General features: G+C 37.5%; 1 protein-coding gene across 1 annotated transcript; it reads right to left on the bottom strand.

Annotated features, from left to right (window-relative positions):
- Positions 1 to 5673: 5673 nt before the first annotated feature.
- Positions 5674 to 23429, bottom strand: LOC100763768 (ribose-5-phosphate isomerase-like). The gene is given in 5 exon segments (XM_027420402.1): positions 5674 to 6204; positions 6377 to 6523; positions 6525 to 6671; positions 21540 to 21622; positions 23348 to 23429. Coding segments are annotated over 5 exon segments (990 nt in total).
- Between the last annotated feature and the right edge of the window lie 4197 nt (positions 23430 to 27626).

Below are 27626 nucleotides of genomic sequence, written 5' to 3'. Positions count from 1 at the left end.
TAGAAAGAAAGATTCAGAAAGTGCTAAGGTACAAATGACTGTGAACAGTGACGAGAAAGTTTATGTGAGTGAGAACACTACATATGGTGATGCTGTAAAAGAGCCACCAGTTTCAGAGGAAGAAAGGGAAGATGAGCAGTTCTGTGGATAGATGTGGCACTGAAGTATGAGGTTTCTGACCCTCTCAACTTGGTGAGAAAAAAAGTCATCACCAGCATAAGTCAGTAGCCAGAGACGTCAGTTTTCAGGGAAGGCTAAGACATGAGATAGTCCAGGCAGAGTGTGAGTACTCTAGAGAAACAGATCAAATAAAACAGGCATGGAAGAGGATGGTCAGACATGGTGGGAAGGGGTACGGTGAGGCAGAGGGAAAGCCAGTGCATGGGAAGATCAGACTGTGGAAACCAACACTTGTGGCCTGCCTTTTAATTTTAAGCAGTCACCAAAAAGATGAGGAGTGTAAGCATGGTGGAACTCACTGATGTAATTATAAACAATGTATGTCTCAAGTATAGTAACAAACTCCTACCTGGCCACCCTGTTTCTAGTTTGCTCTTTGAGATTCATTTTCTATGAGATAACCTCCACTCTATTATATAAAATGAAATTCCAATCCTGCTGTTAGTCCTCTCGGTTTAAACCCTTCCCTGCTTCCATCAAATCTGAAATGCTAATTGCAAACTTCTAAAATTAGCACAGTAAGAAATTCTCTTCAATTATCTGACTCCAGTCCACCTTCCCACCTTTTCCCTCCTGTTACACCAAACTACACGATGCAGGTGCCACATTCATACCATCTAAACCAGTGCTTCTCAACCTTCCTAATCTGATACCCTTTAATACAGCTGTACGGTGGTGACCCCCAACCATTAAATTATTTTATTGCTACTTCATAACTGTAATTTTGCAACTGTTGTGAGTTGTGATGTAAATGTCTGTGTTTTCTGATGGTCTTGGGTGAAAGGGTCATTTGATCACTAAAGAGGTCTTGACTAACAGGTTATGAATCAATGATCAATAACAGAAACAAGTGGGGAAGAACATCCCAGGTAGAACAAACCCTTTGAAGAGAGCTGAGAGGATCCAGAAATGTGAAAAGATGCACTTAGCCAAGCTCCAGTGACAACTGCATGACAAGACAGGAGAAGCTGATTTCTCATAGTTACATTCTTAACAAAGCAATGCCTCTTGAGCATGTTGGAATGTCAATGCTGTTGAATTTTCTCAAGTTTAATTTTATGAACCCTATCAAGCTAAATATTTTTATTAGCATACACTTGTCTGCTTCTGCTTTTAATAATTACTGTACACATGACCTTTTCTTCATCTTTCCATGTTTTGCAGAATCACATTTTTTTGATGCGAAGAAGCAGATTGGGTAAAAGGTACCACTCACAGCATAGAACTTGTAACAGACACCTTGCAAAAAAATGTGTGTGAGTTTGTATATTTTTTTCAAAGATAATGAGCAGAAAGATTTAAAATCTGTTCAAATGTTTTCTGGCAAAATGTACTTGAATTGTGCCAAGAGGAATTGCATGTGGCATGCCTTCAATCTGTTTTTGAAATATTTGTAGATACAGGCAACATCTGTTCCACTGGACAGAGATCTACTGTGAGTGCTAATAACTTTGGAAAGCCTTGACTTTAAAAGTTTATACTTGGGAATTAAATATTTTAAACATATATGTGTTGAAGTTCTCATCTACATAAACTTTAAAATTTTTAAATCACAGAAAATATTTTTCTAAGTAAAGCAAAGTCTGAAACTGGAGGATTTTTTTCCTACATGGATTTAATCATGTGTTAAATATGCCTAGGGGCAAATTATAATATTGTGACTTCACTGTGTTATTCATACAGGAAGGGAGGAAAGGAAAGGATAAGCAAGCTACCTGTAAGGAGATAAGGAGGCAGCCCAGTTTGGGGCCAAGGCAAGCTTTGTGTAATCTTGTAAAGAGGTATACATGAGTAAAAGTAAAATCCCAGAGTAAGAAAAACTGGCAAAAAGTATCATTGGATTGCAAATAAAAAAGACAGTGATTCAGTAGAGATCCCCAGAGCATATCCAGACTGCACCTGGCCTAAGAGTCACTCACTGTAACTGTTTATGCCACAGCAGCAATCCGACAAATGAAACCAAGTAATGTTTTTTCAAGCAAGTATAACTGAATTAAACTGAATATTAGTGATCATTATTACTTAAAAAATAAAAGCAAAATCTACTTCACAGCATCTCACTGCTACATACATGGCATGGTAACAAGTTCTCTGAGGGACAGAAGGAATGCCTTTGGTTTGTCCTTGGTGTTACTGGGCAGAGTTTTCTAGTCTCAGGGAGCTATTGATTACTGGCCATTAGAATCCACCTAACTGGGACATAGCATTTTAAAAAATGAAAAGAAAGTATCACAGCCAGTCAGCTATAACATTGTTCTTATTCAATGTTATTTCAACATGTAAAAAAGATATAAAACAAATCAGAAAAGATTCCATCCCTGGTTAGAGAAGTCTCTGAATTTAGAGTCTTCTGAGAGTCTCACATGCACAGGAGTTCAGTTGGCCAAGAAAACTCTTGTGAAGGTGACAGTTCTGTGAGATCACAACAGTTTTCTTAGACTCAGACATACTAGGCTGGGCTTTGGAGGACCAGAGCACTCCCATGTTTCTCCACAGACTATTCAGCCTATTGCTTTGAAGGACAAAAGTAAATCACAAAAAGAAAATATATGGTTTATAACCAACAAAAAAGATATGCCTTGTTGATTGTAGGATCCAGAAGAGTCAAAGACATCACAAAAGGACACACATAATCAGCTAACCTGGCCTCATAGTGGCTCACAGGGACTGAACCTAAACCCAGGGAGCCTACATAGGACTGACCTAGGCCCTCTGTGTATGTGTTACACTTATGTAGCCTGGTCTTCTTGTGGCACTCCTAACAGTGGAAGCAGAGGCTATCTCTGACTGTGTTTGGGGACCCTTTTCTCCTGCTGGGTTGCCTCATCCAGCCTTAATAGTAGAGGAAGTGCCTTCTCTCATTACAACTTGATATATTATGGCTGGTTGATATCCATAGGAGGTCTGACATTTTCTGGAGAGAAGTAGAGGAAAAGGAGTGGATGGATGGATGGTGGTGGTGGTGGTAGGATTAAGAGAAGAGGAGGGAGGAGAAACTGTGGTCGAGATGTCAAAAATAAAAAATTAATTAAACAGATAAATAAAAGCTACACCATGTTAAATATTACAGTAAGTAAAAAATGGCATTCCAAAGGAACAAAGATATTGGTCACGAGATGCTAAACATACTGAATAACTTTGTAAAAACAACATACCTAGTGAGGTTAAAGGCCATTCTTGTGTAATTATATAACAAGTACCCTGCTAATCAACCTTGATTAAAACAGGAGAGATGAAGAGTTAGATCAGGTCAGCTGACCCGAGAACTGGATAGCTGAAGGACAGGCTAGCAGGAAAGCTCAATAGTCACTACACATTCTTCTGTGGCTTTTAAATTTTAATCTACATAATTTTGCCACTTGGAAAAAGGAATAATTACATTTGGGAACACTAGTGAAATGAAATTCTATAAATTTTGTTCAGTGACCAATAGCTTCTCCCTGGGTAGCTTTTTGTTAAGAATTTTGATTTTTCTCCTGGGACTGACTAACTTAGCCCCAGACAAACTAAGATTAGCCAACACCAGGCTAGTGATGCTTCAGTAGACTTCTGTGTGCTAAGGTTTCCAATAAAGAGACTGTTCATTGGATGAAAGAGGTGGCTGTGAGGAGCTCCTGGAGAAATCTCTGTGTGCCACCCATCTCTCCCTTCCTGCCTTTGATTTGGTGTGAGATGACAGTACAAAAAGCTGGAGTGCCAATCTACTGTTCAGGAAGGTGAGACCAGGGATGTGAGTGACTTGGGTCCTGACATTGCAGCACAGCCAGAACAACTCTTTATCATAAACTGTGTATGGAAACATGGCCTATTCTTCTGGCTTAAGCCCCCTAAACCTTATGTTTGCGTCTATTTCAGCTAAACTCTAACGTACTGCTAACTAAAACACACAGGTGATTTCAAACATTTTCAAGCAACAAGTATGTCTCTGCTAAATTAAATAGAATACAGAGATTTTTGACTCAATGATTTGAAGCTATCATTGTGCATATGAATTATTAAATTTTAGTGGATGAAAAACAATATAGATATATGCCCTGTAGGATTTTAATTCTTATAGATAGGCATTGCCACACATTCAGCTTTGGATTCTCAATAGTGCCAGCATAATAATGCTTCGAACAAATTAAATATTTACTAATGAATCATTGCCTTTGAAAGTTGGATGTACAACCTACTTTACTTTCATCTCAATTACTAGAAAGTGTAAATAAATGTAAATATATTCAAGTACATGTGTACCTATGCTTGTATATACCACATATGCATTTAAGGATAATCTCTTGATCCTAAATGCATATGTGGGATGAAACAGCATCAAGCTGACACAAAGCCTACAACCTTCAAGACAGGCAAGACTGCTGCAGAGTAGGAACTGTTCCACACTCAGAAGTAGGAACAGTGTCTGTGCTACTGGTGTAATGTTCAGGAAGCTGTCTCCTGTACCGATTCGTTCAAGGGTATTTCCTACTTTCTCTTTTAATAAGTTCAGTGTGGCTGGATTTAAGTTGAGGTCTTTGATCCATTGTGATTTAGGTTTGTACATGGCAATATACATGGGTCTATCTACAGTCTTCTACATGCCAGCAATAAAGTTATGCCAGCACCATTTGTTGAAGACGCTTTTTTTTTCAAAAATGGCACAACAATGTTTATTTCAACCTTCAAACAGCACAAAGAAGTGACAGCTTCTGATGCCAAATCATACAAGTGTTATTAGAGAAAAAAACAAAAACAAAGAAAGTCATTCAACAACAAAAAGTAAGTGCTTCACATCTCACGAAGGCCATATTGTGCGTGTGCTGCCAGCAGGCAAAAGCTTCCCACCTCGTGCCTCCCACAGCAGGACCCAAGCAAGCCAGAGTCCCAGAGAAGGTGCATTCTCACCTGGGAGTTTAGGCCCAAGTCACCACAAATCCCACTGCTCCACTCAGACTTCTGTAAACCTGATCTTAAGATGTAACTAGGATTTGGGAGTGGTATAATGAAAACAACCTAAAACAAAACAAAGTAAAGCAAGAAAGTAAACAAGGTTTCCCATAAGGCATCAGGAAGCACTCGACGCTGGCTGGCTTAAGGAAATGCCATGTTGTTATTTCTCAGCAAATCTAAAACCTCACAAACTTAACCAACAGGTCGAGTCAAAGCATTCGGAGACAGTCCTGACCTCCTGTTTTTATATATACATTTTTTTTTGTTTTTGGTAAATGTTTCATATAAAACATAAAATCAAGTTCTATTTTATTTAAAAAACTGAATATTTTAATAGTAAAGATATATATATTTAAATTTCTTTTTAAAAAAGATACATATCAATACTTCATAAGACTGAATTTAACCACCCTCTCACCCCCTCACCCACCCACCCTTGGCCAGCTGTCCACTCCGGCACTGTGGACAGCTACATTAAGGTACGTTAAGGCAAAGGCTCCTAGAGAAGCATGTCCACTGTGCCTGGACTGGAAACTCAAGGTGTGTGCCCTGCACCTCACAGGGTCAGAAGGGCTTTTCCCTCGCAGTCACTGAGCCATCCTGCATCCCAAGGTAAACTCTCTCTGCCATGTTGATGAACAGGCAGGTGTCCACCATACCTGGAGTCATTTTGATAGCTGTGTTCACTTCAGTCCACTTGTGCATCCGGTCAAACTTCCAGTCCAGGATAAAATTCCCATTATCTGTCACCGCAGGCCCTGCCTTGTTGACAGCCATTCGAAGTTCTACCTCGCGCCCAAACTTCTGGGTCACAGCTCGGCTCACTGGGACATAAGCCATTGGGATGACCTGGATAGGGATCCCCTTGTGCCACGGATCATCAAGGTTCTTTAAATCTTTCCTGAAATCCGCGATCACAATGAAACGACTGGCTAAACCAGCTACAATCTTCTCCTGGGTCAGGCAGCCTCCACCGCCCTTAAAGAGATTGAGCTCGGCATCCACTTGATCAGCACCATTGATGGCAAGATCAGTCTCTGGGTGTTGAGCCAGGTCGCTGAGGGTTAAGCCACACTGCAAAATAAGCTGTCTGGCCTTTTTTTTTTTTTTTTCCAACTTCTTTTCTTATAAATCCACTTGTAGGCCGGGCGTTGGTGGTGCACGCATTTAATCCCAGCACTCGGGAGGCAGAGGCAGGCGGATCTCTGTGAGTTCGAGGCCAACCTGGTCTCCAGAGCAAGTGCCAGGATAGGCTCCAAAGCTACACTGAGAAACCCTGGAAAGACTCGGGGATGCAGATGAGGTCCAGATTCTCTTGCTTCACTCTTTCAGCTATTCGCTGAACAGCATGGACAATTGTAGAACCACTTCCAATTCCCAGCACTTCGTTATTCTTCACGTTGTTCTCCAGTACCCGTGTGGCTCGCCAGCTTCTTAGACTCCTCTGCCTTGGACATCGTGGAGGGGGCTGGGCAGCCCGCGCTGGAGCCTCCCTTGCTGGCAGTGGGTCTCAGACTGTGCACTGACTGAAGATGCTTTCTTATTCCATTGTAAAGCTTTAGCTGCTTTGTAAAAAGTCAGGTGTTCATAGGTGTGCAGGTTAATATCAGGGTTTTCAACTCGATTCCATTGATCTACCTGTCTATTTTTATGCCAATACCAAGCTGTTTTGAGGAATATAGCTCTACAGTAGAGCTTGAAATCAGGGATGGTGATGCCTCCAGAAGTTCTTTTATTGTACAGGGTTGTTTTGCTATCCTGGGTCTTTTGTTTTTCCATATAAAGTTGAGAATTGTTTTTCTAAATTTGTGAAGAATTGTGCTTGGATTTTGATGGGGATTGCATTTAATCTGTAGATTGCTTTTGGCAAAATTGCCATTTTTACTATGTTGATCCTACCCATCCAAGAACATGGGAGATCCTTCCATTTTCTGGTATGTTCTTTAATTTCTTTCTTTAATGACTCAAAATTCCAGCAATTCCACTCTTAGGCATATACCTAAAAGAAGCACATTCATACAACAAGGACGTCTGTTCAACAATGTTCATCTCAGCACAATTTGTAATAGCCAGAACCTAGAAGCAACCTAGATGCCCCTCAACTGAAGACTGGATATAGAAAATGTGGTATGTTTACACAATGGAGTACTGCTCAACTGGGGAAAAACAAAAAACAAAAAACAATGGAATCTTGAAATTCGCAGGCAAATGGATGGAACTAGAAGAAACCATGCTGAGCAAGGTAACCTAGTCACAAAAAGACAAACATGGTATGTACTCACTGAAAAGGGATTACCAGCCTAAAATCCACACTGCCAGAGAAACTAGTAAACAAGGAGGACCCTAAGAGAGACATACATGGTCCCTTGGAGAAGGGAAAAGGGACAAGATCTCCTGAGAAATTTAGGAGCATGCAGGGAGGGGAGAGGAACTAGGAGAATGAAAAGGGGAGAAGAGATGGGGTGGGGAGGACATGAAGGAGCAGGAAGGTTGAGTTGGGGGAAGAATAGAGGAGAGCAAGATAAGAGATTCCATAAGAGGGAGCCATTATAGGTTTAAAGAGAAATCAGGCACTAGGGAAATGTCTGAAGAGCTACAAAGATGACACCAACTAGCAATCTAAGCAACAGAGGAGAGGCTACCTTAAATGCCCTCCCCTGATAATGAGATTGATGACTAATTTATATGCCATCCTATAGCCTTCATCCAGCAGCAGGTGGAAGTAGAAGCAGACACCCACAACTAAACCTTGAACTGAACTGAAATCCAGTTGCACAGAAGGAATACTGATGAGCAAACGTGTCCATACCAGGTTGGGGAAACCCACAGAAGCAGCTGACATGAACAAGGGAGAACTCTTGGTCCCCAGACTGATAGCTGGGAAACCAGCATAGGACTGATTCAGATGCCCTGAATGTGGGTGTCAGTGAGGAGACCTCATAAAACTATGGGGCCTCTTGTAGTGGATCTATCCCTACTTATCCCTAGCATAGGAATGGACTTTGGGAGCTCATCCCACATGGAGGGATACTCCCTGAGCCTAGACACAAGAGGGTGGGCCTAGGCCCTATCCCAAAGGATATGACAGACTCTGAAGACACCCTATGGAAGGCCTCACCATCCCTGGGGAGCAGAAATGTTATGGGATTGGTAGAGTGTTAGTTAGGGGGGCAGGGGAGGAGGGGAGGGAGAGAGACCTGGGATTGACATGTAAAATAATCTTCTTTCTAATTAAAATATAAAAATTTAAAAAAGAAAAGAAAGAAGGTCATGAATTTTAAAGAGAGTGGGGATTGAAGGGTACATGGTAAGGTTTGGAGTGAAGCAATGGAAGTGGGGAATCATGTAATTATATTATAATCTCAACTACTTAAAATAAAATAACAAATTTCCCATCATATGTAAAGTGTATACATGAAAAATTTTGGAAGGTTGTGAAGTCTTCAGGAGGTTGAGCCTCACTGAAGGAAGTGATTCCTTGAGGGTGGTCCTTGTGGCTGGAAAGCACAGTCTCATTTCCTCTTCTCTTTGTGTTTCCCGAATACAGATACAATGTGAGAACTGTCTCTTGATGCCACTGCTGCAATGCTGTCTCTGATATAATCCTCTCAACTGTAAGCTACAGTAAACCATTCTCTCAAGTTGCTTATTATCAGGTATTTGGTTGTCACAACTAGAAAAGTAACTGGTATACCATGCAATGCTTTAACACAGGCTTTCCCCATGGCATTTCAAATTCTATTCATCACTTCCTGTAGAGAGAACACACCTATAAACAATTATCAAATAATCAAGTGAAGTGGGATGCAAACAAAATGTTATTTAACATCACTATCTTCCTACAAATTAGCAGAAATATTATAACCCCTCCTCAAATTGCAGGAATATTAAAAGCATCAGCTTAAAAATTAAGCAACTGGAGATGGGTTGGTGTTAAATGGAATTGGAACACACTCAAATGCAATGATTATTTTTGTGTTGAGTGGGAGAAACCAATGGACAAGAAAGAAACAGCAGGCTGTTAAAATGTTTTAACAACCCATTTAGATTCAGCCAGTCGTCCAGAGAAAACCTGCAAAATATTCTAAAATACAGAACTGAGCTAGTAATAGACCATTGGAATCTATTCATATAGTGTCAAGCCACCACTACATGTGTATTAAGAGCACTAACACAGTGTGTGAAATTGGCTAAGGCTGCTTCATGAAGCTGAGCCAATTGTCACTCATTTACACTCTTGGATTTTAAAATGCCAGGTGCAGTAATATATCTACGAAACACCTGCCCCACTAAGTAGATTTTTACCAACAATTTTTACTAAGTGTTCTTTTAGAAAGATTTCATGTCTTCCATGTCTCTGATGTAAAGAGAATGACTTTCTTAAGGAAGATAACATTGATTCAAGTGATCACATGTAATAGAAGGTATCTTTGGTGAGCTCTAACATATCGCTCTCTCTTGACAGGACAATTCTCAATCATTTCTGCTGTAGTAAAACATATTTTATAACTACTGTTACTAATTGAGAGCTGATACTCCTCAGCCCACTAGGCTAACACCAATCCATCCTGGTAAACCTCCTTTCAGAGTCCTGCAGTGGCTCTTGGGCACTGATGAACTTAGTAAACAGTACTCCTTTGCAAAATATCAAGTTAGGAGTCTAAGAGTCTAAGGTCTTGTGTAAGCATCCTAGCCATAATAACACATTTGACACATAATCTTGACTCCAATTTTCACATTTATGTCAGTTGGTGTCTGTCTCAGATTTTGTTCTATTCCCCTTCAACAGAATGTAGCACCTACATATCTGATCCCCGGTAAACAATTGTGAACATTCTCCACCAAAAAAAATTAGACCATACAAACAGGACAAAATGAAATGCTAATGCCAGTACAGCATTTAATAGCACTGATAGAAACATATACAGGATTTGTCTTAATGGGTGGTTTACATTTTTTCTTTATAAAATCATTTCTATTGCCCACTAAGGCAAATAGAACTAGACAAGCGAATTAGGGATGAGTGTCATTTTGTCCAGATGTTGCTTTGCGTGAGCTGCCATGGAGTTTTCCACTGGGGAAAATGGAAACATACAGCAATGTGCTTGTGTATTTGTGAGATTGAAGTTATCTAGGATAAGGAGAAGAGAATAAATCTAGGCTTTTCTCCTCTAGTAAAAGACGAATAACCTGGAGATTCCTCTTTCTCATTTTTGAAAACACAGCCTAGTGCCTTAAGTGGTTTCTTTCTCAACATGTAATTGATTCCTGGAATGACATTCACTGTGAATGTAGACAGAGGTGCCTTTGGGACAAACAGTTGTTCCTTTTCACTTTTGTCATTTTGTACAACAGCTACAGTAGGATAACTATTTTCTCCCAAAATAACCACTTGAAAGACCTAGAAAACTAAGCAATGTCATTTTGTATGTTTACAAAAGACAGAATAATATTTGTCCTACAAACCCAGTAGAAGAACAAAAGCAATTGAACTAATGGTATTTTTATTATGGGGGCTATACTTCAAGTCACTAAACATAGGCCCATGCCGTATTTTCAAGGGTACAGTTATGTATGTCAAAAGCTTTAAGAATCAAAACAAAGAATGATATATGCGAGTCAGACAAAAATGTTAGAGGAAGCTATTTTAAGACTATCAAAGCAAAACTTTCCCCTTCTCAGTTGTTTAAAAGAGACTTTGTGTCACCATAGAATGTTATGTGCCTCACATGAGCAGGACAATCTAGAGAAGCTAAAGTGTGCATTAATTTATGACTCGATAAATGTTTTTTCTTGACTGTAACAATAGAAATTGTCCCTTATTTTTATTGATTTTGAATTCTCATGAGCCAGGTTGGTGGGGCTATATACCTGCAGATAAAAATTCAAAATCATCCAACTTGAATAAGCCAGTATGAGCTACTGAAACACCAAGGAACCAAGATCAGATATGTGTAATTTAACTACAAATACTTACCACCTTTTCAAAAGTATTTCCTTCTTTTCTTCTAATGGTGATGTATGGATTTGGTGGAGGTCCTGAGTAGGATATGAACGTGACCTACAGTAACCTAACTCAGTATATATGTTACAATGACATACCAATAAGTAGTCAGCTATTCCAGCTCATGGATGAGAACATGTACTACTTCACACTGATCTTTCAAAGAATGCCAAGTGTGATGATGTTGTTTTGTTAATCTATAAATGGCACTAATGTTTTATTTTATATTAATATTTTATCAAATATCTTGATAAAAGTTTTTAGCATTGCCTTCAACTTGGGATTCTAATTAACATATTAATATTAATTCTTAATTGCCCCCTAATTATTTTTCTCCACCTTCAGGTCAACATTTCAAATTACTCCAGGTTTTCTGAATTTTAACTTTTTAAACCTGAAATTTGTTTCCCTAAATACTTGACAGACTAACAAGAGGAAAAAATGGATTATTGTGTTGCCAACTAATCTACTTATGAAATTGTATAATAGGAAATTTGCTCAGAACTTTGAATTTTATAATAAAAGAGAGTGTGCTAAAGTTTTATGGATTTATTTCACATTCGGGGAAAGGATTTTTATATGTGGATAAATATTTGTCCTACTAGGAAAATTATGTATTAATCCTTAACCTAGGGCTAAAAGCATTAAGAATGATGATAGCATCCATAAAATAATCACTATATATTTGCCAAAAATATCTTTCTTGCTTCATTTTTAATTCAGCTTGGAAAGAAAGAAGACAGTTAGCACACAATTTTATAAGTTTGGGTGTTCAACAGTGTACCATGAAATTGTATTTTTCTCCTTTTATGTACACAAAATCAGTAAGAACCATGATATTCACTATCCATAGAAGAGAAATGGAGAGCCAATGGGGTCACGCCTTTGCCTCATGATTGAGATATAAAACAGATTCAATCTTCACATTTTCCAGTGTGCTGAGATTTCAGCTCACAATCATTTATATATGACTTCTTACTTGAAATAACCCTTGTCTGTACAGAAAAGTATAAATTAAAATGAAAATGACCTTGGTTTTACACTTCTGATGGTGGCCAGAATCAAATGAACTATTATTTTTGTAGGGTTCATGACTATTTTACAAGCTGGAAAATATTTCTAGTGGAAAGAAACCAATTTTTGAAAAACTGAATCTGAAAGCATGGTGCTTTGTTCAATTTTTTATATTTCTGGATTGTTGTTAATAAGTTTAAAATATACCACCATTCTTAGGTGACATTTGACATAGTAAAACTCTTGATATGTGAATACACTAGTAATGGCTGTATTTGTGTATCAAGCAAAAAAAAAGTCAAACTTACATTATTTAAGAACATGTGTGCAGGCAAATGTTTGAAGTGACAAAATATATCCATGTGTTAGGAACTGTTCAACTCTAAGGTAGCAGGGGAGAGTGGGCAAAATAAAGAAAACAAATACATACTCCATTTTAAAAGCACATAAGATCCCAAATTGTAATCTCATAATAGTTCTTGGATGCTGCTGGAACTGGATTTCTGTGACTCCCATAGTCCACATGTTAAATGTTTGATTCCTGGGGTGCCCAGAACCTTTGCCCAGATGGGATATTCCCTGGCATTTTTTCTTCTCTGTTTGCCCCTTGGTTCATCATGTGAACAATTTTGCTTCATCATGTGTTGCCACTATATACAACCTTCCAACAGAGGAAGAAAAAGAGATTTTAAAACTGAGAGGATAGCTAAGTCAGTAAAGAGTTTATTTCCCATGCATAAGGAATCCAGTGTTAGTCCCAGAAACCATGTGAAAACCAGCACAATAGTTCAGCACAAGGGCTGTAGTCTTACTACTAGGGAGGTGGCAGCAAAAGGATGCCCATGGCTCATTAGCCTAATTGCTGATCTCAATGCCAGTGAAAGACCCTGAATCAAAGGGGACTGATGGTATTCTTGAGGCTGGCCTCTGGCCTCTACACACACCCATACATACATGCACCTGCACACAAAAATACATAAGCATGCACACACGTGCAAAAATGCATGAGTTTATCATTAAAATGGAAGATTTTTTTAATTTGACTTATTTCGTGGTATTATTTAAATACTATCACATGTTAGAATTTAAACATGGGTCTAGAGTTATGACTCAGTTGATACAATGCTTACCTAGCATGCATGAAGCTTTGGGTTCAGTCCTCAATATGATTTAAACCTGACACAGTGACATATGCCATTAATCTAAAAGTTCAAATCAGCAAGATAAGAAGTTCAAGATCATCCTCCTAGGCTATGTAACAAATTAAAGATCGAGTTGGGATACATATGATCATCTATCAAAAAGTTTAATCATGATTTGACTATTATACTTGGAATGCAACCTATGGAAGACAATTAAAATTAAACAAAGACACCAGAATCAGGCTAAAATCATATTGGACTGTGGCTTTATAAGAGAGGACAAGACCTGAATTATGACATTATTTCTCATTATGTGCTGCCCTGGGACTCCACAGCAGTTCTCAACTGCAAGAAAGACCTTATTAGGTGCAGCTGACAGACTATCTGGAGCTTCCTAGCTTGTAGAACTATGAGCCATGTGGATATTTATTCCTCAACCAATTAATTCTGATCAATTACAGCACCAGAAAAGAGACGAGGACACTCTTTGTGCTCAGTATTTGAGTTATTTACACTGCAATTCATTGGCCAAAGTGGATCCCAAGGACCACAGGGGACAGTATCATGAAGCAACTTAAGACCAGGTGTAAGAAGTTCATGATTGTGTGACTAAGACAGGAAACCCATTCCAGTCTATTTGCCTCATCATTGAGGCACCAGATACATGTTTTGTTGATGAATCTGACTTTGAAAAGTTATAGCCTGGATTATAAATATGGCAGCCACTCAATGCTTCCCCTGTAACAGATTTCACAACTGAAGAGAAAACGATGATTCTTGTGTGCCAAGGAGCAACTGACAATAGCAGCATTCACTGATGGAAACAAACAAAAAGCCCAAGTTAACACCCTTGACACTGATCAGAATGACCCATTACACACCACTTTATCTTTAGAAGAAGCACTGACTTCCGTGTTTATGAGCAAGCCTTCGGAATCAGGGCAACTGAAACTTGAACTCTTATGTCTTACATAGATAATGGGGATAGAGGAGAGGTCAATTCATGCCTCAAGAAATAGGAATGTTCTTATCCTATTGTCGTTCTGGCTGGGAATGTGTGATGGTTTTTTGTTATTGTTTTGGTTTGGTGTAGTTTGGGTTTAGATATATTTTTTTATCTTCAAACAAAGGTCTGTGAATACAACTATTCATGGTTGTTATTTATGAAGGTGAAATGTTCCTCATATATTTAAAGCATGGTCTCCAGCTGACAAATTTCTTGTAAGAGGCCGTGGAACCTTCAAGAGGTGAACCTGGGCTGTCATACATAGTCATGAGGAGCAGGCCTTTTAAGAACACGGCCCACCTATGGTCTTGGTGTAGGCTCTGGTTCTTGATCCACCAAGATTTAGCAAGCTCTGCTACAATGATGCTTCTGCCTATTTTGCCACTGTGGACTCCACCATGCCTTCCCATCCATGATGAACCAAAACTATAACCTCAAATAAACTTTCCCCCTTTAATCTGTGTCAAGTATTTTGTTCATTGTCATGAGAAAATGAACAATTACAGGGGTAAAGATTCAAATTCACAATCTCATTGAAACTTACAGTAATGTTTCCCTTTGTTCAGGAACATTGCAGTATAACAAAGTAATAAAAGCTGTCCATATACAAAAAATGGATGCTCATCTTGAAAATACTTGCATTGTATTTACTAAATAAAGTCTTGTAATGAAGGTATGGTTTTGTATTATGTCATACTTCTATTTCTTGTGCTATTCCATTTTCTGTCATTACTTCATATATAATAGAAAGCCAACTTACAGGGGCTGGATTCATAATTTAGATCATGTTTGAAGATTATCCACAAAATAGCAAAGAACCTCAAGCCAGTAGTCAAACATAGCTTAAATAGTTTTAGGATTAAGGATGTAAACACATTGGTATTTTTCTCCATGACCTAGCTTGTGAATACTCATTTCAACTTCTTTTGAATTATCAAGCAAAAACATGAGAATAATGAAGATATAATGTAAGTTTTTAAGAGGACCTCCCCTTCTCTTACCGACCTTTCACAAAATGTGGTCTAAGAGTCACAAGGGGACTTGTTACCAATGAAGAGCTCCAGGCTCCCTTCTAGACCTTGTACCTGGGGTCTCCTAGGATAGAGGATGGAATCTTCATTTTAACAGCCTTCCAAAGTTATTTTTTGGCACATTCCGAGGAGGAACCACTGGCTGTGCCCTGCAGAGGCTGCCTCCAGCGTTCTTTGAATCCTGTGGCATAAACTGATTAACATAATTTGTTTATGAAGTTCTAATGAATAGGTCTGTGTCTAAGGTCCTGTGAATCATATATAATGTACACTTTGAATGTTTCCATTTTTTATTGATAATTTGTCAAAAGTGGATCTGCTTTGGATTTAACTTTTGAAATAAATTACTTTGCTATATGAAAAATATTTCTCTTCTGTTTTCAACTATCAATATTTCTTATGACCAGATGACCAGAGGAAAGTACACAGAGCATCAAAAGACAGATCAACGGTGGAATTATGTTAAATTGATATGAAAATTGGAATATGTTTTGCCTAATCTAATTCTTTCCAAAGCTGCTACTCCCTTTTATTAAGTCAGACACCCTGTAGTAGTAATTATATCTTACTGCTGATAGAATTCTGATTTTAAAAACTCTGGTTAAATAGGAGTATAAGACCTCAGGGAAATTTCTGGTACAGAATGGATATGGTTAAGAAGACAAAATGGAATATATTTTAGAAACTATTTCTAATGTATTACTAAATATAAATGAAAGTGACTGTTATATGTCATAGCTAATCCTTTATTCTCTCTGGAAAACAAGTTTTCTAGTAGCATTTATTTACAAATAGATTCATCTCCAACTGAATTCAAATGACTTCTTTTTCATGATCTACACTTATATCATCTTAACTATTGTGAGTTCACACCAAGATGCTAGGACACAGCCCATTTCTTGCCTTAGTTTTTCAGAAATATTTTGCTCAATCTTTTGGATTATTATTCCTCATTTAGATTTCAAAAGCAGTTTTTCTTCTACCATGTAACAATACTATTAAGAATTTTATTTGAATTGCATTACCCTTGAGGGTTAACAGAGAAAAACTGATACCTCTCTAGTTTTGTGTCTGCTATCCTTCACCATGGCAAATTTTCACATTTTTTATGTTCTTCAAATATATTTTGTATATTCTTTCATAAAATTCTTATATATCTTTTTAAAGTTTAGTTCATGTGTTTCTGTTCCTGGTGCTATCTGCTAGCTATAAATCTCATATTTGTTTATTACTGATGCATTGAATTATTTTCATTTTTTGTATTCAAGAATCCTTTTATACTCTCTTACTTATCTGCAGGTTTCTTTAACTTAATGGATATATCCTATCAGCTATAAATCAAAATTACTTTGTATTTTCTTTTCCATTCTTTATGCTATTTTTAAATTGTTCCTGGTTTTGATGAAGCAGCCTGGTTCTTCAGTAAAATGTTAATAGTGCTGACAATATACATTTTGTGCTGACTTCAATCAAATGCCTCTAAACCATTTTCCACTAAATATTTTTATGGGTCTAATTTGTTTTCCATTAAATATTTGTATAAGATTTTGATTGCTGTCCTGTATGGAGTTCAACTGGCTTACAGGGATTTATATATAAATTATATATATATATATATATATATATATATATATATATATATATACATATATATATGTTCTATAGAAATGCATTAAGTTATAGCAACTGTTTCTTGGCGATTAGTGATATACTGTGTTGATGTTTTCCTCTTACGGTTTTTCTGATGTTCATGTGTCTATTAGGCTCCTACATGAACACTCTTGATTAATTTCTTAAATCCTGGAAGAAATGATCTAGCATTCACTTAAGTTTTTCACCATGACCAAATTGCTCCAGCCTTCTTTCTGATCCTCCTGTAGTTGTCTCCTTCCAAATCATGGCATGTTACTGGAGCCCAAACCCCAAGTTCCTAACAGAAGCCCCGTTGCCCTTCATCAGCTGCCATACATAGACTCAGCAGAACAGTTCATTTTCTTTACCACTTTCCCCTGCTACCTCTTAACTGATGAAGCCTTTGATTCAGAACACACCACCTAAATACACCCTCTGCCTGGTATGCTTTCTCCGTAAATCTGTGGCTTGACCATTCCTTTTAGGGCTCCATTGAAACATTAATTCATGAGTGAAGCACTCTCCAGCTACTCTTCATAAAATAGCCTCCCTTGTCTGTGTGCTATTTGATTGTTTTTTCACTACACTTATTATATGTCTTATTTTGTGTCTATATTTGTTTTTCTGTAATTGATCCTTAGATAATTAAAATGTCAGTCCTGCCAGGGCAAGGATTTGATGAGATGTCTCCCACTATGCCCTCCACAATGCACTGTTTGTGACCTTCTCCATAATCATGCCTGGACTGTGGTAGTACGGAGACATGAGAGATAGCACTATATTAGGTGCCAGACTACTGATCATCTCTGCACTTGGCTGGTGATTATTCCTTACAAATTGTCTGGTTCAGGTTCACATATTTCAGTGACTTGCAAGACTGGTTTCCTGAAGTAGTTCTGCCTTCTCTTGTGGTCAGAGCCAACTGCTCAGTCCCACTAAGACCAAGGTATGAAAATGTTTCTGAGCCCAGTGTGCAGGCAAGAGAATCCCTTCCAGAACCTTCCCTCTCCCTCTCTGTATTTTATTTCTAACTTCTAATATCTTCCATGCAGAATTCTTGCCCTTTCTCTCAATTGTGAGACCAATGGCACTTCATCCAGCCTCATACCCATTCCTAGAGACTCTGTTGTGTTTTCTTCCACCTGCCCATTGAGCTTCAGTCCCCACTTGCTTTAAGTGTATGATTCCTCTGCACTTCTGGTCCCTAGAAATGTTTGTTCTAGACTCATGATTGACTGTTTACTCAAAGTACCTGTTGACTTCAGACAAAATACCCGTATAGTGGTAACAAGACACACCACCTTATATGCGGTCTAAGCATTTCTCAGCAGAGTTGAAATGCCCTTAAATCTCTGGAAAACTATGGCGATAACTCTGTACATTAAAAGTGGTTAAGAACCATATGCATTCACTTCTGTGGCAATGTGCCCTTGGTACTCTGGTGAGAGATAAAATCTTGGTTCACTCTATATTGATTTTTCACCTCATTGTCCTTATGAATATTCTTTTAATGCCCCATTTCTGAATCTTGTGAAACTACTTTATGACTGTTTTGTGAATCCTTGGTATTTCATAGCCCAATGAGTGTAAATTATTGTTCCAAAGATTTCAAAGGTGACATATTCATGTGGGAAAAGTAGGCATAGGTTATGCTACTGCATCTCAGGGTGCCAATAAAATAATGCTCAAAAGAAGATCTTGCTACATAGTCCTTGCTAGAGCCTCTTAACAGCAGCGAAGGTAAAAACACCCAGAGGAAGAAAAGATACACAGGAGAGCCACAGCTCAGAGCAAGGATGTGTTTATAATCGGATGGCTGTTACAAAGCCCAGTAGAAAGTGTGTTTCTGCCATTTGCCATGCAGGCCCTACAGTGCTGTGCTAAACCTTTCCTTGAAAACTTAAAAATGTCCTATTTCCATAAACATTTGACTGAATGTTCAACATTTGTCAGATTAATTTAGCCATTTTTCCTTGAAAAGCAATTTTGACTTTACTTTTTTCTTTCTCTTCCCTGTATTTCTAATTTAATCAGGTTTCATTTATGACTTTATCCCAAGAATACTAATTAGAAAGGAAGAAATATCCAGGAATGTTTTTCTAAACTGTACAGTATCTAGTTCTGAGCCAGAATAGAGACTCACATACTTAGGTTTAACCCTCCTCTCATAACCCGTGCCTGTGTAACAAAAATACTAAGCAGGACCCTAACTCAAAGCTGAGTCCTCTTAATGAATAAAGCCAGGTAAAATTAATTTTGCTGTTCTGTGCAGCCTGAAGAACTGGGAGTGGTTTAAGTCTTGTCCTAACAGAAATTTTAAAGTTGGTCATCATTTTTCATCATCCCTATGAAAGCCACTATGGAGTACCTTCCTTGTTTCAGAAACAAAGGGAAGATTAATGTATCTGTCATATCATGGCCACTTAGTCCACCAGAACAAAAGAATACACTTGTTAAAGTTCAGTAATGCACAGCTTCCATGACTTGATAAGAACCAAGACCAGACTGTGTTCTTTGCACTTCCTAGCTGGGTGACCTTGAGAACGTCAACTCCTCTACAAAAGGTTTGCTTTTAATCATTATAATATATGGAATAATTATATAGAATGATTAAAGTGGGGCCTATATGTAGCATTATATAGCTCATATATTATATAGATGTAAAGAATTAGTTTCCTCTTTCTTGAAGCACAGAAAAAACTCTCACTGTCTTCTGTAGACATTTCAACTCTCTCCAGCCTGCTCTCTTCCCAAGAAGATCAACCTGGGTGAATGTAATACCTTCCTATTGGACTAGGTGGACCTAATGAAGAGAAGTGGCTAGGATCAAAAGGAAGGGAGAGAGAAAAGTCATCATATTTATACCACAAATCTTGTGTTCCCTCCATCTGAATGTGTAGGTCCTAACGGGAACCCTCTCCAGCCGAGCCTCTGCATTCCTGGTTTCTAGGAACTACATTTTTCTCGTGTTGTCTTCTCATCTGAGTAGCACTCTGGGATTTCTCATACTGTTTTCTTTGTGGATCCTTTTAAAGTTTTAACTTTATTATTTTACGTTTGAATGAGTGCCTTGTCTACATCATGTCTGTGTACTTCTTGTGTGCCTCGTACTGAGAAAGCCAGAATAGGGCATTAAATCCCCTGTAACTAGAGTTACAGCTGGTTGTCAGTTGCAATGTGGATGCTGGAAATTGAACCCAGGACATCTAGAAGGGCAGGCAGTACTCTAAAACACTGAGGCAGGTCTCCAGCCCCAGTATCCTTTCTTGCCTTATCTGACCACAGATGCTACTGGAGAACTGTCTTATTTAGAATCATTCTTTACACTTTTCCTGCAACAAGCACCCCTGTTTATTTAACCATTTTTCAAATTAAGTATGGTAGCTGAGAACCCAACCATAACCCAGACTGATTCCCCATCTCAAAACTCATGTGTTAGAACCACAAAGAGATGCTTCATTTTATTGTAGATAACAGATTACAGTAAATTATATTTGGATTTTTATTCTTTTTTGTTGCTTCTAAAATATTTCACATGGCCATCTTTCTTTCCCTAAGTTCTACCAAGATACCTAATATCTAATCTCCTTACATTTTGACATATTCTGAAATTGACCATGTAGCAGTACATTACAGTTAGAGATTGTCTTCTGCTTCCCCAACATCACCATTTACTTAGTTATTTCCTTAGGTACCTGCTTGCAGGTAAAGCCACATTCATGTAACAGCTAGAGAATTGTAGTAGAGATTTGGAGAAAATGTTCCAATTCTTTTGAAAAAAAATACTTCTTATGGATTAAAGGAGTGCAGTTAATCTGGAAACTAAATAAACTCAAGGCAAACACTCCTGAAACATGTCAATCAATATTCCAAGAACACATAGAAGAAAAGCTGGAGAGCAGACAGAGACTGAAAGTTTAGTGGGGGAAGAATCAGTAAAAGTTTAAAGACAAAGACCTTCCAGAACATACCAAAATAAAATGTTTTCAGCTCAGAAATAAGAATGACACTCTGTCAAAATGAATAAGTAAATAAATAATCAGCAGCCACCACTGTAGATCTCAGAGGTATTAAGGAAATATTAGAAGAGTGAAAACATGAAATATTTTATAAAATTCCAAATTTCTTGGAAAACTAATACAAGAACTAAAGGAAAAATTAAATTATGAATAGTTTTGACTCTTCTAAAAAAACTGAATCTATACTCAACCCTCCCCTTAGAAGGAAAAACATCAGCAAAAAATTCAAGTAACAGATGTCATAATAAAGTTTGAATCTTTTCATAGCACTGAAGAGAAAACAAGAGTGTCTTTTCTGAACATTTTTGTTTCATGTAATGCTGGATATTGTAGCAGGTTAATACAATCATGAAAAAAATGTCTGCAGATTGAAAAGAAGAAAGGTTTACTCTATTTTCAAATGATATAGTCATAAAAAATTAAAACTATTGCTTGTCAATGAGATAGTTTCTCAAAGTTGCAAGATAGGTTTGGGGGCTCAGTCAGTAAAGTGCATGCTGTGGTAACATGAAGGTCTGCATTCAAGTTCCCACGTAAATGCCAGGAATGGAAACGTGTGTCTGCAATCCCATTGCTAGTGACCTGCAGTGGAACAGACTCATTCTTAGAGCCCATTATCCAGTCAACAGAGCCAAACTGATAAGCTTTAGGTTCAGTGAAAGACCCTGTCCAGAAAAAAAAAGATTGAGAATTTAAAGCAACTGAAGAAGAAAATGGCTGTCAATCTCTGGCTCCAGATGAGCATGCACACATGTGGACAACTCAGACACCCCCACGAATGTATACATACACCACAAATATACACACACAAAATGTAAGTTTCAAGATAAAAGCTTAATACCCAAAAGTCAATTGTATTAGTATATGTTAGGAAAATTAATTGGAAATGAGACTTTTTAAGTACATGATTAATATCACCTCAAAATAAAAAAATACATAGACATTAGTTAATAGAAGATATATAATAATCTATACTAAGAATTACAAAGGATTTGTCATGACATATTTTTAAATGAGCATGAAGAAGTAATACCATATTAAAGATGTGTACTATTCCCAAATGCAATTCCAATATAATTCCAGTAGGAATTTGGAGCATTTTGGCAAGTCAATTCTAAAATACATATGAAAACACAAATGGCCTAGAATTACCAAACTAGTTTTGAAAATGTAATAAGTTGGAGAACTTACACTACTTTGTGTTTACTTAGGACAAAAATCAATTGACAGTATTCCATCAATGTAGAGATAGATTTAGAGAGCAAAGGATCAGAATAGTTTTGGAATAGAACCAAACACATCACCTTCTGATGTCCAGTGGATTGCCAAGTGAACTCATTAAGGAAAGAAAAGTATCACAAGGAAGAACCTCATAAGTATAAACAAATCTTAATTCTAAATGGGTTCTAAGTCTACATGTATAAACAAAACTATAAATCATTTACAGCAAAACACTGGGGAACATGTTTACACACATGGATTATTTCCTCAACAGAGTGTAGGGGAAAAACACAAGCCAGAAAAGAAAAATTGATAATTTGGACAAAATCAAATGTTAACTCTTCTAGTTGAATGACACTATTTAAAAAAAATAAGAACTAAGTGCTTCAACCAGAAGGAACTATTATATATTCCTATACTATATATTGTATATATGATGAAAGGCTTATATCCAGGGTAAAGTATTCTTAAGCTAAATAATAATTTGTTTCAAAGACAGGTCCAAAGTCTGTGAATTTATGAATAGGCAATGAACAAGTGCACAGATGTTTAACATCATTAGTTATCAAGGAGATCACAGTGCAATGCCATAACCCATTCATCAGAGCAACCAAGATGTTAAAACAGTAACAGGATGTAAAGGCAGAACTTACACATTGGTAATGAATACATAAAATGATACAACCGCTTCAAAAATAATTCAGCCATTCTAAATGTAGAAAAAAATATATACTGAACTATCCATTTTATTACTTGGTGTTTTTCTTTGTTTTTAAGAATTTTTTATTTTTATTTTATGTGTGTGTTTTACCTGCATGTATGTCTGTGTGTCATCTGTGTGCAGTGCCTATAGAGATGAGAAGAGGGCTTTGAGTCTCTCTGGAGCTGAAGTTACAAATGGTAGTCAGCTGCCATATGGGAGCTGGGAATAAAACTTGGATCTTGTGCAAGAGCAGCCAGTACTCATTTCTTTTTCCTTCTTTCCTTCCTTCGTTCCTTCGTTCCTTTGTTCCTTCCTTCCTTCCTTCCTTCCTTCCTTCCTTCCTTCCTTCCTTCCTTCCTTCCTTCCTTCCTTTTGAGCTTGCTTCCCCTTCTCTGTGCTGGGCTTTTGTCTGGTTTGAACCTATGCAGGTCTGGTGCATGCTGTCATGATTCCTGTGAGTTGTTACATGCATCATCCCTATTGTGTCTGAACAATGTTGCCTCAGAGTCATCCATCACCTCTGGATCACCTCTGGCTCTTGCAGTCATTCTACCTTTTCTTCTGCATAGCTCCCTCAGTCTCCTGGGGAGGGGTATGATACCCACATCCCAACGTGGTATTTTTTTTTAAGAAAACAGGAATGCATGTTCTCAAAAGCCTCGAGAGAATCAGAGAAATGGCTAAGTTGGTAAATGTGATCCCAACCTGGAGAAGCAGAGACCCACAGATCCCTGGGGCTGGGTGTGACTTGCTGATGAGCCAGCCAGTCTAGCTTCATAGGGGCTAGCTTCATAGATCCCTGGGTGCTATTACGAGATAGCACTCTGTTCACTTCCCTCAGGCAGACATCCCCTGCCTAACCATTGGCCATGCCTGCCAGAAGACCAGGTGGACTGGCCTTCTGGAGACCTCCACTCTCCTGATACAGCCAACCCAATCTGCAAACTCCCTCCTCTCCTCATCTACATATCCCAGCCCCCAATTCCAGTCAAGACTCCCCGCCAGACCAGAGGCCACCTGCCACCAAAACTCCAGGTAGGCTGTCTGCCTGCAGATCAATCTACTTTCTCTGTGACCCCTCCCCCAACACTGTCCCTAGACGCTCTCTCCTCCTAGTCTTAGTGTACCAGCCTCTAACTCCAGTGGAGACCCCCTCCTCAAACACAGGTCAAAATACCAGAGAGGAAACAGCAACCAAGAAACTAAATGCTCATAGAATAACGACAAACCCAGAAATTGGCACCTAGACCTATAATCATCCCAAACCTGGATGTCTAGATGGCAGCATAAGAACACAGGGAAAAAGTGACAGGGCAATATGTTACCACCAGAGCACAGTTATCCTACTGCAGCAAGCCCATAATATTGCAACACAGCTGAAGCACAAGAAAGAACTTAAAACCAACTTTATGAATATGACAGAGGTCCTTAAAGATGAAGTGAAGAAATCCCTTAAAGAAATTAGGGGAAAGACAAAAATTGGCGGAAATGAGTAAATCCCTTAAAGAAAGCCAAGAAAAAACAAACAGTTGAAGGAAATGAATAAAATATTCAAGACCTGAAAATGGATATAGAAGCAATAAAGAAAACAAATGGGGAATTCTGGAAATGGAAAATCTAGGTAAGCAAACAGGAACTATAAACACAAACATCACAAAAAGAATACAAGAGATACATTGATCCAAGAAAATGATGAATCTAAAAAATTACAGACACAAAACATCGAGGAAATCTGTACACTATATAAAGACTAAACCTAAGAATATTAGGAATAGAAAAAGGAAAAGAATGCCAGCTCAAAAACCAGAAAACATTTTCAACAAATCATAGAAGAAAATTTTCCTAACCTAAAGGATGAGAAGCCAATAAAGTTACAAGAAGCATACAGAACACTAAGTATATTAGACCAGTAAAGGAAATCCAATTACCACATAATAATCAAAACACTAAGCATACAGAACAAAGAAGGAATATTAAAAGCTACAATGGGAGAAGGGCAAGTAACTTATAAAAGTAGATCTAGTAGAATAACACAACTTCTCAGTGGAGATTCTAAAATCCAGATGCGCCTGGACAGAAGTGATCACAAATGCCAGCCAAGACTACTATACTATACCCAGCAAAACTTTCAATTATCATAGATGGAGAAAACAAGATACTTTATGACAAAGTCAAATTTAAACAATATCTATCTGTAAACCCAGTCCTATGGAAGATACTAGAAAGAAAACTCCAATGCAAGAAGGTTAACTACACCCATGAAAATACAAGCAGTAAATAATCTAATACCAGCAAACCCAAAGAAGGGAAACACACACACACACACACACACACACACACACACACACACACACACACACACACACACACACACACACCACCACCACCACACCACCACCACTACCACCACCACCACCACCACCACCACCACCACCACCACTACCACCACCACCACCACCACCACCACCACCAAAACCAAAAAATAACAAGAATTAACAATCACTGGGCATTAATATCTCTTAATATCAATGGGCTCAATTCCCTAATAGGAAGACACAGATCAAAAGAATGGATAAGAAAACAATACCTATCCTTCTGCTGCATACAAGAAACACACCTCAACATCAAAAACAGACATTACCTTGGAGTAAAGGATTAGAAAAGGATTTTCCAAGCAAATGGACCTAAGAAGCAAGCTGGTGTAGCAATTCTAATATCTAACAAAATAGACTTCAAACCAAAATTAATCAAAAGAGATGGGAAAGGACACTTCATACTCACTAAAGGAAAAATCCACCAAGATGATGTGTGAATTCTTAACATCTATGTCCTGAATGAAAGGTCACCCACATTTGTAAATGAAACATTACTAAAGCTTAAATCACACATTGACCCTCACACACTGATAGGGCAAGACTTTAATGTCCCACTCTCACCAATATACAGGTCATTCAGACAAAACTAAACTAAAAGCTAACAGACGTAATGAACCAAATGGACCTAAAAGGTTATTTAAAAACTACAGAACATTTCATGCAAAGACAAAAGAATATACTTTCTTCTCCTCAGCATCTCATGGAACATTCTCCAAAATTGACCACATTCTAGGTCACAAAGCAAGTCTCAGAAGATGCAAGAAAATTGAAATAACACCCTGCATCCTATCAGACCACCCGGGATTGAAGCTGCATTAGATGGGGGCGGTCAGTGAGGGGCATGGGAGAGTGGGAGAGAGAGGGAACTGGAATTGATACATAAAATAAGATTGATTCTAAATTAATTAAATAAAAAATAAAAGCTGCATTTGAAAAACAGAAACAACAGAAAGCTAACAAAACCATGGAAACTGAGACATAGATTCTAATAAAACAAGCCAAAAATCCAAGTGGACAGCTCTAGAGAATCAGCAACCACAAACATACTAATGTCCACAAATGCACATATACAAATCTTTAGGAAAGACTTTTTATATTTCTATTTACAGCAATTCAATCAATAATAAATAAAACTAGAAATAATTTGGATATCTGTGAGCAAATTGTGGTGTATTCATGATTTTCCAAAAATTATCAAAGGAAAGTTTAAATTACTGTCACACAACAGTTAGAATCCATCTCAAAAGAAGATTGATAGGAGAGGAGGAACAGCTAATGATAACAATTTAAAAATGTGTGTATTTATATATACATTATATATAGGTGTGTATACACATTATACTGTGGTCATATTTATATTTTATGTGCATTTATATATGCATTATATGTGTGTGTTTATATATTATGTGTATGTTCATGTATACATTATGTGTTTATATATAATATGTGTTTATATATGATGTATGTGTTTATATATGCAATACATTGTGTATTTATATATTTTGTTGTTGTTTCTGTTTTTTGTTTTTTCCCAACATGGTTTCTCTGTGGCTTTGGAGGCTGTCCTGGAACTAGCTCTTGTAGACCAGGCTAGTCTCAAATTCACAGAGATCCTCCTGCCTCTGCCTTCCAAGTTCTGGGAATAAAGGTATGTGCCACTACTGCTCAGCACATTTATATATTATATTTTATTTATATATGCATTATATATTTATGTTTATATATAATTATATGTGTGTTTATGTGTATGTGTGTGTTTATGTGCACATTATATATGTATGTGTTTATGTGTACATTAAATGTGTGTTTATTTAGATATGCATCATATATGTATATATATATATACATATATATTATGTGTGTGTTTATATATACATTGTATGTGTGTATTTGTGATACCCTTAATGGTATACTTTAAATTGTATGTCTTTTGCTTTACATAAATGACTTCTCAGTAAAGTTGATTTTAAAAATAAAGCAGAATATTTGAATGAGAAAGCAATGCATGAAAATCCACGTATCTTAGGCAATAACATAAGTAGAAAAAAAAAGCCTTGCAGAAATAGCTAATTCGTCTATCATATTATGAAGAGAAATTGAGATTCATGCTATTCATGGGCACCATTATGGATCAAACATACAATGCCTTATGAACCTGAGGTAGCAGTTTACAAAAGTAAGTAATCCTTAGCTTACAGGCAATTAGCAATTAACATAAAATACAATTGCTGTTGCCTTAATTGTAGTCAAGTGAAATTGTAGTATGATTAAACTAATTGAAAAGTGTAAAAATAATCTGTCATGTAAACTCTAAGGACAATTCTCCATTTGGAAGAAAGAGTTATTAGCACAATTAAACAAAAACTACAA

The sequence above is a fragment of the Cricetulus griseus genome, chromosome 6 (genome assembly GCF_003668045.3).
Source record: "Cricetulus griseus strain 17A/GY chromosome 6, alternate assembly CriGri-PICRH-1.0, whole genome shotgun sequence".
Classification (NCBI taxonomy): Eukaryota; Metazoa; Chordata; class Mammalia; order Rodentia; family Cricetidae; genus Cricetulus; species Cricetulus griseus.
The sequence above is the reverse complement of the archived record's forward strand: the minus strand, read 5'-3'. Positions and strand labels throughout refer to the sequence as shown.